The 15997-nt window shown below is 44.4% G+C and overlaps 1 protein-coding gene across 1 annotated transcript in view; it reads right to left on the bottom strand.

Annotated features, from left to right (window-relative positions):
* Nucleotides 1-12541: 12541 nt before the first annotated feature.
* Nucleotides 12542-15997, bottom strand: part of slc13a1 (solute carrier family 13 member 1) — a 36477-nt gene continuing 33021 nt past the window's right edge. The window contains exons 14-15 of the mRNA XM_072385272.1: nt 12811-12948; nt 12542-12685 (exon numbers count right to left, since the gene is read on the bottom strand). Coding sequence (XP_072241373.1) covers nt 12542-12685; nt 12811-12948 — 282 coding nt within the window. The remainder of the gene's footprint in view (nt 12686-12810; nt 12949-15997) is intronic.

The raw sequence follows: 15997 nt of genomic DNA, 5'->3' as shown, positions 1-15997 counted from the left end.
TGAGACAGGTCAAGGATAAGGTGGGAAAAGGAATTACCAATATGGCCCATGCGTGTCGCTATATTATAAGTCCTAACAAGGAGATCATCGGTCAGCCGGCACTGAGGACGGGGACAGCGGGCATCAGGTCTAAAAGCCTCATCGGATGAGACTATCAAAGAGGCAGTGGTTGGATCGACTCGGGCCATACGAACCAACCCATAGCTGCCTGTCTCCTGCATGGCCGCCAAATTCCTGCAATCACTGGTGTGATGGGACAATAATTTTGGATCTGCCCAGTAGCGCTGGAGCTCTTCAACATAGGGTTTCGAAGGAGGAACCAAGAAAGCTGCAGGCTGCGGTGTCTGCCTAAAAACGGCACTCGAAGGAGCTGCTGTGACTGAGCGTCATCCAGCCCCAGGTGTGCTAAAGCCATTCAAATAGCTGGTTTCATTGTGGCATGGCCAGCTTCTGATCCATGCAATGAACCATCAGACCCTTGAGACAAATCGTCAGAGGCTTGAGAAACCGAGTCTTTATCCTCATCCTGTCCATTCCCTTCATCATCAAACAAACTGCAGGAAGCTGCTCACGACATGGTGAGCCCCTTGTGGCGGAGTCACCACTGGGAGCTGATCCCCTATCATCAGGCTGCAGATTGAGCAGAAGCTCCTTAATCTGAGCAAACTCAGATGAGAGAGTGCCCACTTTGCGAGCCAACGTATCCACCTTCCTAGTTTTCTTAGGAGGTCCCTGTGATGCCGTACTGCGTCTGTGTCCTTGTCCCCTAGGTGCTGCCAGGGAGCAGCGCAGTATCCCCTTCCACCTCTGCCAGTCTAGCCCTTCTGACCAACAGTGGTATAAACTTACAGTTCATGCATGGGTTGTCAGATATACCTGTCCTCAGGAGTTCAACTCCGAGACAGGCCAGACAATGATCATGGCCATCCTCAGGTTGGAGGGGGGCCACACAAGAATTACAGACATGCGAGCTCAACATGTCATTAAGTGGGACAGTCTCCAGAAGCACGAAGGAGTAATACAGCCAATGCTATGCTGCACAACTGTGACATACAGTCACAGTGGAAACACTAAGCCGCCCACACAAAAATAAAGTTCAAACGCATCCACACCGGAGCGTTATTTCAACGAGTCAGTGCACTCCACACTGCCCGACAATTTAAAGTAAGACGTCTAATGGCGTGCTTACTGCCGTTACAACTCACTGAAAACAGAGAGTTAAGCAACGTAGCGTGTAATATTTAAACCAAATACAAGCCAGACGAGTCCGTGGCTCTTACTTACCTGTCTGTAGTAAGTCAGTACGAATCGTAATGGCAAGGTCACCACTGTTCGCCCAAAAGAAACAGACACACAAAGAAATTAGCGGCTTGCCGCAGTCTCTGGTGGATGAATAGCCGAAGCACCAACCCTTAGGTTACGAGACCACCAGCGGCGAGCCCACTGACCTGCTATCAGATTTTTCCTCAAATGCAAGAAGATAGAAGGAACATTTTGCGTGATGACGTGGGGCTCTTATATCAGGTCGTGCACCCTACCTCATCACATGGTCACAGTTGACTTTTTTGGTATAATAACTCGACCTGCAAATATGTGAGATGGAAATATCCAGTGCTAAAGCACCGCCTCTGGCGGTCAGGAGGAATGAAATACAACAGGTTCCTATGACTGCCTTCTTCAACTTCCATAATATTGCCAAAACCAGGAACATCCTGTCTCAGAGTGATGCAGAAAAACTGGTCCATGCATTTGTTACTTCAAGACTGGACTACTGTAATTCTTTATTATTGGGCTGTCCCACAATTTCTCTTAAAAAACCCCAGCTGACTTCGCTCACAAACTGCAGGTTTACTTGTTTCTAAAAGTTTATTTTCCAGAGTTTCTTAAAGTAGAATGGGACGCAGAACCTTCAGTTATTAGGCCCCTCCCTTGTGGAACCAGCTTCCAGTAAATGTTCAACAACCTTTCCATTTTTAAGGTTAGGCTTAAAACTTTTCTTTTTGATAAAACCTACTGTTAGGGATGGCTCAAGTGATCTTGAAACATCCCATAGTTAAGCTGCTATAGGCCCAGACTGATGGTGGGGCCTACTATGACTCCCCTTTCCTCACTCTGCTATCTTTGTTCTCCATTTTATTTCCACATATGTACATTTGACATTATTGTGGTCATTAACTTGTGTTTCCCTGTTTCAGCAGGTATCCTATGAGTGTTTGTTGTCCCCTTTTTTCTGTCCTCTCAAACCCCAGCTGGTTGAGGCGGATGGCCACTCTTCCTGAGTCTGGTTCTGGCAGACGTTTCTTCCTCTTAAAAGGGAGACATTTATCTCCACAGTTGCCACATGCATGCTCAGGATGGGGGATTGGACCAAAGAGAAGTTTCAATACAAATCTGTTGGTTTCCTTAGCTAGGTACTTGTTTTTTAATTGTCTTTGTGTGTATGAATTGGACTAAGTTTTAATTTGATTAATTGGATTTCATTGGATTATGATTACAATGAATTGGACTGTATCATTGAAGTGCCTTGAGATGACATTTGTTGTGATTTGGCGCAACATTAATAAACTGAATAGAATTGGATTGCACTGGAATGTCATCTTTAATTTCTCTGAAATTTATGCCACATATGGAATTACAATATATTTGTGCCTGTTTTTCTTAGCTTCTCAAACAGTGCTGTTTGGGCCAGATCTCTTTGCTGATTTGACAAAAGCCCTGTTGAGATATCCACAGGTTTGAAGAGCTTTCTTTGAGGGTTGATGTTTCTTTTGTTTTCACTCAGCCTTAGTAGGTAGGTCCACTCAAGCCCAGTGATGTACGGTTCTTATGACAGCCAGTTTGTGTTCTAGTGGTTCATGTGAGTCAAAAAGCAGGTACTGATCTGTGTGCGTGGGTTTTCTGTAAACTTCAGTGTTGAGACTTCCGTCCTCCGTTCTGTGCACAGCACAGTCCAAAGAAGACTTGTGGTTTGTGGTCTTTTGCATCCTCCCTCCCCCTCCTCCCTGAACTTGATGTTGCTGTCAACCAAGTTGATGTGCTCCATGAAAGCCTCCACTTCTTGAGTTTTGATCTTGACTCGGGGGAACTAACAATAAAAAACTTCACCCAAACACATCTGAAACTTCCAGGAGATGCAGAAGAACATCACTTTTCACCGAGTCTGGGAGGGAAGAGATCTAATGTCCGCAGACCAAGACCTATAATGGCCAAGTTCGAACACTACCAACAGAAAGGTGATGGGCTGCGGCAGGGAGCTGAGAGGAACGGACTTCAGCATCAACGACAAGTTTCCCAAATAAATCCTGAAAAGACGCAGGGTCCTGTTCCCCATCTGGAGAAAGTTCGTGAAAGGAGGCTCCCGAGCTATCATTGTGCTGGTTGGCTCTACTAACTCCAGGTGATCTGAATTCGTTAACTTCTATAAATCATATCACTGTATATGATACATGTGTAACCCTGAAATAGTCTACCTAATTTAAAGTAATCTGTCAAGGCAAAATAGCTCACTGCCAGTCTCACCAGCACAGAAGGTTATGCAGGTCACATTTGTTTAGTTGGGTTTGTTTTGGGCTTTTTTCTGTCTCACACTTCCACTCTTTTGCACTGTTTTTCTCTTCTGTCTTTCTTCCCCAACCTGTTGCGTTTCCACCTTAACACGTCATGCTAACATGCATGGCACAGATAGAGATTTGAGCAGCACATGCTATCAAATACCATGCTTACACAGCATTGACAGTGCACGTACACATTGCAGGAAACGGCACTCACGAACAGAAGCACAATCAATCCCATTGTTCATGCAAGCATATATGTACGGGATGCTTTTAATTAAATTAAATTAAATTTTATTTATATAGCGCCAAATTACAACAATTGTCTCAAGGCACCTAAATAATATAGTCCAATTCAAGCCAATTGGAATTGGTAAATGGACTTGTACTTGTATAGAGCTTTTCTAGTCTAACTGACCACTCAAAGCGCTTCACTACATGCCACATTCACCCCACTCACACACATTCATACAGCACATCTTAAGATATTTAACTACGTGCTTTTCTAATCATTCATACACACATTCATACCCCAGTGATACACTGGGAGGCAACGTGGGGTTCAGTGTCTTGCCCAAGGACGCTTCGACATGTAGCCTGGAGAAGCCAGAGTCGAACCACCGACCTTCTGATTGGTGGGCAACTGCTCTTCCTCCTACAGCCGCCCCGTCCTGAGCTACAGCCAAATGAATTCAATTAATTGTAATCATAATCTAATTAATTCATATAGAGCCAATTCAAAAAATAATATCCTAGCTAAGGATAGCTAGGATTGGAAACCAACAGATTGCATCGAAACTTGTCTTCAGTCCAATCTCCCGCCCTGAGCATGCCTGTGGTGACTGTGGAAAGGAACGACTCCCTTTTAACAGGAAGAAACCTATGGCAGAACCAGACTCAGGAAGGGTGGCCATCCGCCTCAACCAGCTGGGGTTTGAGAAGACAGAAAAGAGGGAAAAGAAGGGGGGGGGGGGGGGGGGAGAGACACACCATAACACCATTCAAAGGATCAAAGAATAACCACAATAATGTCACATGTACATAATATCATTTGAGAAATTAAACGGGGGGAAAAAGAAAGCAAAGTGAGGAAAGGTGTGACAGATGAGGTCCCCCAGCAGTCTAAGCCTTTAGCAGCTTAACTATGGGATGTTTCAGGATTACCTGAGCCATCCCTAACTATAAGTTTCATCAAAAAGGAAAGTTTTAAGCCTAATCTTAAAAGTGGGAAGGGTGTCTGCTTCCCGGACATTTACTGGCAGCTTACTCCACAAGAGAGGGGCCTGATAACTGAAGGCTCTACCTCCCATTCTACTTTTAGAAACTCTGGGAACAAGAAGTAAACCTGCAGTTTGGGAGTGAAGTGCTCTGTTAGGAAAATATCTTACAATGAGATCTTTAAGATATGATGGAGCTCGGTCATCAAGAGCTTTATATGTGAGGAGAAGAATCTTAAATTCTGTTCTGAATTTAACAGGGAGCCAATTAAGAGAAGCTAAAACTGGAGCTCCCTCCTGAGCTGTCACCTTATCGTGGTGGGGGAGTTTGCGTGCCCCAATGAGTCTGGGAGCTATGTTGCCCGGGGCTTTAAGCCCCTGGTAGGGTCACCCAAGGCAAACAGATCCTAGATGAGGGACCAGACAAAGAACAGCTCAAAAGACCCCTTATGATGAACAAAAAATTTGGACCTCGTGATCCCTTGCCCGGATATGGGACACCGGGGCCTCCCCCCGGAGCCAGGCCCGGGGGTGGGGCCCGGCAGCGGGCGCCTGGTGGCCGGGTCTGTGCCCATGGGGCTCGGTCGGGCATAGCCCGAAATGATGACGTGGGTCCCCCTTCCGACGGGCTCACCACCCGTGGGAGGGGCCAAGGGGGTCGGGTGCGATGTGAGCTGGGTAGCGGCCGAAGGCAGAGGCCTTGGCGGTCTGATCCTCGGCTACTGAAGCTAGCTCTTGGGACGTGGAATGTCACCTCTCTGTTGGGGAAGGAGCCGGAGCTGGTGCGCGAGGCTGAGCGGTTCCGGCTAGATATAGTCGGACTCACCTCGACGCACGGCTTGGGCTCTGGAACCAGTCCTCTTGAGAGGGGTTGGACTCTCTTCCACTCTGGAGTTGCCCGTGGTGAGAGGCGCAGAGCAGGTGTGGGCATACTTATTGCCCCCCGGCTGTGTGCCAGTACATTGGGGTTTACCCCAGTGAACGAGAGGGTAGCCTCCCTCCGCCTTCGGGTGGGGGGACGAGTCCTGATTGTTGTTTGTGCCTATGCGCCAAACAGCAGTTCAGAGTACCCACCCTTTTTGGAGTCTCTGGGGGAGGCACTGGAGAATGCTCCTACCGGAGACTCCCTCGTTCTGCTGGGGGACTTCAATGCTCACGTGGGCAATGACAGTGAGACCTGGAGGGGTGTGATTGGGAGGAACGGCCCCCCCGAACTGAACCAGAGTGGTGTTATGTTGTTGGACTTCTGTGCTGGTCATGGACTGTCCATAACGAACACCATGTTCAGACATAAGGGTGTCCATATGTGCACTTGGCACCAGGACACCCTTGGCCGCAGTTCGATGATCGACTTTGTGGTTGTATCATCGGACTTGCGGCCGTATGTCCTGGACACTCGGGTGAAGAGAGGGGCGGAGCTGTCAACCGATCACCACCTGGTGGTGAGTTGGCTCCGCTGGTGGGGGAGGATGCCGATCAGACCTGGCAGGCCCAAACGTATTGTGAGGGTCTGCTGGGAGCGTTTGTCAGAATCCCCCGTCAGAAGGAGCTTTAACTCCCACCTCCGGCAGAGCTTCAACCATATCCCGGGGGAGGTGGGGGACATTGAGTCCGAATGGGCCATGTTCCGTGACTCCATTGCCGAGGCAGCTGATCGGAGTTGTGGCCGTAAGGTGGTCGGTGCCTGTCGTGGCGGCAACCCTCGAACCTGCTGGTGGACACCAGTGGTGAGGGAAGCCGTCAAGCTGAAGAAGGAGTCCTATCGGGCCTTTTTGGCCAGTGGGACCCTGGAAGCAGCTGATAGGTACCGACGGGCCAGACGGGCTGCGGCTTCGGCGGTTGCTGAGGCAAAAACTCGGGCCTGGGAGGAGTTCGGTGAGACCATGGAGAACGATTTCCGGACGGCCTCGAAGAGATTCTGGTCCACCATCCGGCGTCTCAGGGGGGGGAAGCGGCTCACAGTCAACACTGTTTACAGTGGGGACGGGGCTTTGCTGACCTCAACTAGGGATGTTGTGAGTCGGTGGGGGGAGTACTTCGAGGAACTCCTCAATCCTACCAACACGTGCTCGGAAGAGGCAGAGTCGGAGAGCTCGGAGACGGGGCCTCCCATTTCTGGGGCTGAGGTTGCCGAGGTGGTCAAAAAGCTCCTCGGTGGCAAGGCCCCGGGGGTGGATGAGGTCCGTCCTGAGTTTCTCAAGGCTCTGGATGTTGTAGGGCTGTCTTGGCTGACACGCCTCTGCAGCATCGCGTGGACATCGGGGACAGTGCCTCTGGACTGGCAGATTGGGGTGGTGGTCCCCCTCTTTAAAAAGGGGGACCGGAGGGTGTGTTCCAACTATAGGGGTATCACACTCCTCAGCCTCCCTGGTAAGGTCTATTCGGGGGTATTGGAGAGGAGGATCCGTCGGATAATCGAGCCTCGGATTCAGGAGATGCAGTGTGGCTTTCGTCCTGGCCGTGGAACAGTGGACCAGCTCTATACCCTCGGCAGGATCCTGGAGGGTGCATGGGAGTTCGCCCAACCAGTCTACATGTGTTTTGTGGACTTGGAGAAAGCGTTCGACCGTGTCCCTCGTGGAGTCCTGTGGGGGGTGCTCCGGGAATATGGAGTGCCGGACCCCTTGATAGGGTCCGTTCGGTCTCTGTATGACCGGTGCCAGAGTTTGGTCCGCATTGCCGGCAGTAAGTCGGATACGTTTCCGGTGAGAGTTGGACTCCGTCAGGGCTGCCCTTTGTCACCGATTCTGTTCCTAACTTTTATGGACAGAATTTCTAGGCGCAGCCAGGGCGTTGAGGGTGTCCGATTTGGCGACCTCAGAATCGGGTCTCTGCTTTTTGCAGATGATGTGGTTCTGTTAGCGTCGTCAGGCCGTGACCTTCAGCTCTCACTGGAGCGATTCGCAGCCGAGTGTGAAGCGGCTGGGATGAGAATCAGCACCTCCAAATCCGAGACTATGGTTTTCAGCCGGAAAAGGGTGGAATGCTCTCTCCGGGTCGGGAATGAGATCCTTCCCCAAGTGGAGGAGTTCAAGTATCTCGGGGTCTTGTTCACGAGTGAGGGACGAATGGAGCGGGAGATTGACGGGCGGATCGGTGCGGCGTCTGCAGTGTTGCGGGCTCTGCACCGACCCGTCGTTGTGAAGAGGGAGCTGAGCCAGAAGGCGAAGCTCTCTACTTACTGGTCAATCTACGTTCCCATCCTCACCTATGGTCACGAGTTGTGGGTAGTGACCGAAAGAACAAGATCGCGAATACAAGCGGCCGAAATGGGTTTCCTCCGCAGGGTGTCTGGGCTCTCCCTTAGAGATAGGGTGAGAAGCTCAGTCATCCGGGAGGGGCTCGGAGTAGAACCGCTGCTCCTCCGCATTGAGAGGAGTCAGATGAGGTGGCTCGGGCATCTGGTTAGGATGCCCCCTGGGCGCCTCCCTGGGGAGGTGTTCCGGGCACGTCCCACTGGGAGGAGACCCCGGGGAAGACCCAGGACACGCTGGAGAGACTATGTCTCTCGGCTGGCCTGGGAACGCCTCGGGGTCCCCCCGGAAGAGCTGGAGGAAGTGGCCAGGGACAGAGACGTCTGGGTTTCTCTGCTCAAGCTGCTGCCCCCGCGACCCGACCCCCGGATAAGCGGCAGATGATGGATGGATGGATGGATAAAACTGGAGAAACATGATCTCTCCTGTTAGTTCTCATCAGAACTCTGGCTTCAGAATTTTGGATCAGCTGGAGGCTTTTCAGAGAATATGTGGGACAGCCCAATAATAAGGAATTACAGTAGTCCAATCTTGAAGTAACAAATGCATTAACTAGTTTCTCTGCATCACCCTGAGACAGGATGTTCCTGATTTTAGCAATATTACGAAGGTGAAATAAGGCAATCCTAGAAACCGGTTTTATATGTGCGTCAAATGATAAATTCTGGTTAAAAATAACTCCAAGGTTCCTCACTGTAGAACTAGAAGCCAAGGATATACCATCTAGAGTAACTATATAACTAGACAATTTCTCCCTGAAATTAGGTCCAAAGAGAACTACAGTTTTGTCTGAATTTAGAAGCAGGCAGTTCTGAGTCATCCAGGTCTTTACGACAGGCTTGTAGTCTTACCAACCCATTGGTTTCATCTGGTTTCATAGATAAGTACAGCTGAGTATCATCAGCATAACAATGGAAATTAATGCCATGCTGTCTTATAATATTACCTAATAGTAGCATGTACAAAGTAAAAAGAATTGGTCCAAGCAAAGAACCCTGAGGAACTCCATGACTTACTCTGGTGTGTGAGGAAGATTCTTCATTTACAAGAACAAACTGGAATCTATCTGGTAAATATGACTTAAACCAGCCTAATGCAGTTCCTTTAATTCCAATAACATGTTCAAGTCTCTGTAACAGAATGCTGTGATCGATCGATCGAGGCTAAGAGGAGATCATTGGTAACTTTCACCAGTGCTGTTTCTGTGCTATGATGCACTCTGAATCCTGACTGAAACTCTTCAAACAGATTATTTCTATGTAAATGATCACAAAGTTGAACTGCAACTATTTTTTCAAGAACTTTAGACAAATAAGGGAGATTGGATATAGGTCGATAATTAGCCAACACTTCTGAATCAAGAGTAGGTTTTTAAAGTAAAGGTTTAATTACAGCAACCTTAAAAGTCTGAGGTACATATCCTGTCAACAAAGACCGATTGATCAAATCCAATATGGAAGTGTCAATTTAGGGGAAAACCTCCTTGAACAGTCTCCTCCTTGAACAGGTTGGGATTGGGTCTAAAATACAAGTTGATGGTTTACAAGAGACTATTGCTGTTGTTAGCTCACAGAGATCAACTGGGAAGAAGCCGTCTAAATACAAATCAGGTTCTCAAGATACTTCTAAAGCTGCTCTACTTGATGATACATCAGTGATAATAGTGGGAAGGATTCCATTAATCTTCTCTCTGATAGAAACAATTTTATTGATAAAGAATCTCATGAAATCATCACTGCTGAGAGTTAAAGGAATACATGGCTCAACAGAGCTCGGACTCTTTGTCAGCCTGGCAACAGTGCTGAATAGAAACCTGGGATTATTCTTTTTCTCTACTATTAACGATGAATAATAAGCAGTTCTAGCTTTGCGAAGGGCTTTCTTATACGTTATTAAACTATCTTTCCAGACTAATTGAGACTCTTCTAAATTAGAGGAATGCCACTGTCTCTCCAGCTGTCTTGCAGTCTGCTTTAACGCACGCAGCTGTGAATTATACCAAGGAGCCAACCTCTTCTGACTGATTACCTTCCTTTTCAGAGGGGCAACATTGTCCAGTGTTGTACGCATTGAAACTATAGTGCTGTCAACAAGAGAGTCAAGTTCTACTGGAGTAAAATTTAGGTAGCCGTCCTCTGTCATATCTGCACGTGGCAGTGAAGAAAAGGAAGATGAAATCAACTCTTTAAATCTGGTTACAGTATTCTCTGACAGACATCTTCTATATGTAGAATTCTTCTCAGAAACCGTGTAGTCAAGTAATGTAAATTCAAAAGTTATTAAAAAATGGTCAGATAAGACAGGGTTATGAAGGAACACTGTTAATTGTTCACTCTCAATGCCATAAGTCAGCACAAAGTCAAGGGTATGAATAAGGCAATGAGTAGGTCTGTGAACACTTTGAGAAAATCCAAGAGTCTAATATAGAATTAAAGTTAATATTTAGGCTGTCATTTTCAACATGTACATGAATATTAAAATCACCCACCACAGTTACTTTTTCTGTACTCAGCACTAACTGTGATAAAAACTCAGACAGATTCAAACAGAAACTCAGAATAAGGGCCAGGTGGTCGATACACAACAACAAACACAAGAGGCTCTTGTGATTTCCACCTTGGGTGGCAAATATCCAGTATCCAGCAGTCACTGTGTTTTATTTCACGGAATGTGCATGGAGCTGGGTCCAGGGAGAAAAGATTACAAATCTCCAATAGATTGAAGGATCTGCAGGCAGACATTGTTTAATTACAGGAGATTCATTTATCAAAGACAGCAGCTGATGTTCTCACCACAGCACAGTTTCCTCATGTGTACTCATGATATAGTCCACATATAGTCCAATTCAAATGATCAGCTCGTCATCAAGGTCTGCAGTGGCCTGATAAGGAGCTATTCATTTGAATCAGGTGTGGTGGAGGAGGGAAACATCGAAAACATGCAGGGCGGTGGGTCATGAGGACCGGAATTGAGAAACACTGCATTAGGGAAAGCTATTATAAAAAATAAACCCTTGTGAAAAACATAGTGTGCTGCCCATCCCATTTTACCTACACCTTTTTCTTTGTGTATGTATTTCATATTACCTGCGATTGTGTAAAAACCCTCCTTGATGTAAGACAGTTGTCTGTGGCCAGGGAATGTTACAAAAATGTGCACAACTGATTTAATTGCCAAATACACATTGCAGAGAGCCCGGCACACAGCTTCTTTATTAAGATTCTCAGCATCTCTGATGGAGTAGAGAACCAAATGCTTTCCAAAAAAAACGGAGTACAACACAGACCATCTGTGGAACCGTCATTGCGCGGCTCCAGAAGGGTGTTTCTTTACAATGACGAACACATGAATAGGCCCCAATTATTATTAAAAGAATTATCGTAATAGGCAAATTATTATTTTTTTTCAATTTGATCATGTTTTGTTTTATTTCTTTTTTTTTAAATAATAATTTAGCATATGTGTTGTTTTTTAAAAACAAGGCCAATGGGTAGCCTTCATCAGAACATGGAATGACTGTATAAAACACGTTAATTTCAGTCAGCGTAGCCGTTGACTCCAAAGATACAACAACAGAATCAACTAAGCCTGGCATTTAACATGGTCTGGAGCCGGCAAGTTGCAGAGAATAAATCACCTTGGTAACCTGACCAGGATAAACTTATCCAGCTTTCGAACAACCAACTGTAGGCTAAATTCAGCTAGGATAACCAACATATCCCGGCTTAATCCCTTATCTAGGTTTCAAACAACAGGCCCCAGGTGGCACTAAGGCTGGATTCCCCACAGAGACGTGTATTGTCTTCCGTTGTGTTTTTACAGGTGTAGCAGCTGGTTGTCTGGTTTTTCCTTTCTATTTCTGTTCTGTTTCTTCTTCTTTGCTCTTCCTTTTCCCTGTCCCCCGGCCCGGTTTGGCACTATTACATGTTAAATATTGTAACAAAAATAAATGAATAAGCAGTTGATGGGCATCAAGGGGAGCTTTACCTTTATAAAGCTTCCCTTGGCAAAGCAGATCTGTTTGGCATAAACGGTATTTAGATTATAATTCTACAATAATGCTGAACAGGACAAGGGGGAAAAAAAGTAATAATGATAATCTGACTATTCCCTGTAGCATGTAAACAGGAATATTAATTAAATATCTTGTGTAAACCCCATATTTTGAATGTTGAATGTTGTCTTTTCTGAAATAAGAAACGCAATGCAACTTTAAAAGCAGGAAGTAGTGGATTAGTTTGGGGACATTTTCAGCAGTACATTATTCCTTATTTGATACACAATTAATCATTTTATGTGTCAGGGCAGCATCTTTGGGACCAAGTCAAAATGACCAAAAACAAATAATGTCCATGCTGTTACAGAAAAATGTTTGAATGCAACTGGAACTTGAACTGCAGTGGAGCTCTATGTAAAACAACAGTAAGATAAAGTAAATATAATATTGTCAACCTAGAGTAATGTGAATCTTATAATAGGAGAGCATCTAGGAGCCTCTTTCACTCTCCCAGAAGCATCATCAAGGTGTTGTGGAGTTGAAGCTGGGAAGAGCCGGAGCCCAATCGGGGTATATATCCAGAGAAAATAGAGGAACTCCCCACGTCGCCACAGCCAGTAGGACAGCAAGAACACCAATCACATTGACACCAAGCCCCGCCTTCACCTGCAGCAGTAGTGATTAGATCAGATTTTCTTTTTTTGTGCATTAAAGACAATGCAGTGTATCCAGTGTAGATATTGTGAGAGTACATTTTAGCTACCTTTCTGCATTCATACTACAGGACTCACCATGTCCATGATGTTTATATGCCCATAGGCAAATACAACAGCGTTGGGTGGGTTGGACACTGGCAGCAGGAAAGAGAAAGATGTGCACAGGGTGGTGGGAATCAGCACGTACAACGGGTTGACATGGATGGCCTCAGCCTGAAACAAGACCAATCACACTCAAAATCTGTCTGAGTTCTGTGATAATGTCTCTGAAGTTTCAACACTGTTAGTTTTTCACAACTATTTAGAAGAAATAAAATATGCATAACTCCTAAAAATAGGTTTTCATAGTGGGCGTGATTCACATCTGAATCCAATAGGTTGCGGTTTTGATTGGGAGCACAAGTCACCCTCCACTGAAAAACAAGTTGTGAACCATGTTTATGTGTCCATCATGTTTTTTTATGTGGCACAAGACATATCCACTAACAACTCATCACTGACCACTTCCTCCACAAACTGAGACGAGCTGGAGCCCCGCCCCCCATCATGTGCACCTTCTACAGGGGGGCACCTGCACCGCCTCCAGCCGCAGGTCCCTTCAGTGCATTGTGAGAGCAGCGGAGAAGATCATAGGCACCTCTCTTAATTTAGGAAGAGTCATAGCGCTGGGTCGAAGGAGAAGCAACTTGATGTATTTTGCTCTTGTTTGCGAAGATGGCAGACATGACAGGTTCTGTTCATAACTGTATTTAGGAGACATCAAACAAGTCTTGCCTGTTTTCAGCCCTGATCATTATTTTATTGCAGTTTGGTGTTAACAATATGAGTGTAGCAAAGCTAGTTTTGGGGGTTTTTTGATGGCGAAAACTTCAAAATATACAATTTTCAGGAACGCAGTTTTTGAAGGATTAGTAACACCATGAGTTGGACATTAGGACTTGGATTCAGTTCCATCCAGAGAAATTGCTCCAAAGTTAATAATCCAAAATTAGCTCTTAATTTGTACTACTTTAGCTTACTTGAAAATATTCTATATTCTAGTGACAGAAAATATATAGACTACAGGAATGGTGAATGAATAGTTTATGTCACCACAGCACTATTCTAAGTTAAGTTTGAACTCAATACCACATACTAAGTTGAGGAAGACAGGCAAAAGATAGCATTTGTGTCTAATTATTAATGAAAGATGAACTTTGACAGTGACAACAGAGCAAGTTTCTAACTAAATGAATATGAGACTGTGCTCATCAAGTATTTTTCATTTCAGCAGAATACTAATATTAATAATATTAATATTTCAGCAAATAACATTCATAGCACATAAGTAAATGTAAGTTCCGCTCATACATCTCTCACTAAATCAGGATTAGTTCTCTGTGATATCTGCTGTAAAACTGAACTGAAGGCCCTGCTTTTGTGTCTGTTCTTCTATTATGAGACTCATTCAGAACCTTGTCTAAAAGACATCAGCTAACTGACACTGAACAGATTACAATAGGCTTAAAAGACTCAAAACACCTTCAAAATTGTCCAGTGATTAACTGAAAAGATGCATACTGAAGTCCCTCACAGTGCTCTGACCCAGATATAATCTAGAAAATTGTAGATGGACCACTAAACAGCAGAATCTAACCTCACTGGAAGAATGTGCAAAAATATCTCAAGGAAGAACTGAAAGACTCTAAAAAGAAGGCTACAAAAAGAGAGATTACAAGCTTTGATACATGCTACTATGTTAGTAAGTAGTGGCCCTTTACGATGGCCAAATTATTGTGATATTTTCAAACCATAAAAGATAGAAATTCAAACAGAGTAATACTTAGAATATATATATTAAAATGAAAGAAATGTGTCATTTTTTAATCTTATGAAAATCATGTAATCTATAACTTGCTTAGCTAGGATATTTTGACTGCTGTACATTGCATCCCAATCTCATCATATCAGAAATATAATAAAAAAATACAATACAAGAAGATTAGATGTTCATCTCTGTGTCATAGGAAAACAGTCTTTACAGCATCTTTAAAGGCTATTCTGTGTATATTTGTTGAATAAAACATTTCATCCTTTTATTACATTACATCACTTTCCAGTGTAACACAAGCTATAACTACTGATGACACGTTTCTTGTAGTCAAAAATCTTGAGCTTTGGCATAGTTGTCTAAATGGTTCAGAGTGGCATGGTGTGAACACACATGCAACACATATTTGCCAGTAGGGACAAATGACTGACTTTTTTGCTTTTATTATTTATGTAAAAGGCTAATTAGTTCAATAAGAAAGAAAAAAAATAGTCATTAATATGATCTCATCAATCTGGAGTAAAGACTACCTTCCCTGTGGTGCATTTCTAAATAAAACTTTTACTAAACTAAACAAGGATGTTTCATAAAAGTGTAGAAAACAGCATTTCTGACACAGAATTCAATGCATCTGTTGATAGAGGTGAGTTTATTTTATTATGCCTTTCCCAACACTCAAGTTACAGCATTTAATGTTTTTGCAAAAAAAAAAAAAAAGGAAAAAAAATAGTCTTAGAATGTGATACATAAATATGTTACTTTTGCCCCACCCACCACAACCTGCCTTGTTTCCAGCAGAGTATGCAATGGTTGGTTCTAATACAAGGGTAATTTACCTGTACATGTTTGGACCAGAGAGAAAGTGTCAAAAAGAGGATGGCAAATTAAAAAAAAAAAAGTGTAGGAATCAAAATGGTATTGCCCTGCATGCAGATTACTGAGGCCTCAGCCACAGGTCGCAGTATTCATAACTTTCATTTCAGGAATAGCAAATAAAAACAGGACAGAAAGTGAACATGTCCACTCGTCATTGCAAATAATGGTTTTTGATTGTTTTTTAAGCAAAACCTAGCATTGCTCAGACAAATTTACAAAGTAGCTGTTTGAAAAATGAAGACTGCAGGACTGTAATTTTTTTGTATTTTTGATGAGACACCAATGTTTCCAAATTAACTGAATCTTCTTCTGTTGTAATTTAAAGTTATTAGATAAGATGCACTACAGAATCTGATTTCGGGTTATCACTGCCATAAAATAGTTAGAAGTCAATTCTGTCATATTTTCTTTAGAGCAAAATGCACCAAATAGCTTCTCCATCTACAGAGGCTTTTGCTAACTTCTCCTGCAGCGTATTAGCCTCTCGTTTCGTCAAAATACTCACAGCGTACAAAAATAAGTTGTAAAGCTTCATCCTAAAAGATGTCCTTAAGAACATACAGGCTGTCTAACTTT

This window comes from Leuresthes tenuis, unplaced genomic scaffold (genome assembly GCF_036924035.1).
Source record: "Leuresthes tenuis unplaced genomic scaffold, fLeuTen1.0.hap1 SCAF_5, whole genome shotgun sequence".
NCBI classification, from domain to species: Eukaryota; Metazoa; Chordata; class Actinopteri; order Atheriniformes; family Atherinopsidae; genus Leuresthes; species Leuresthes tenuis.
This window is presented reverse-complemented; position numbering and strand designations above follow the sequence as displayed.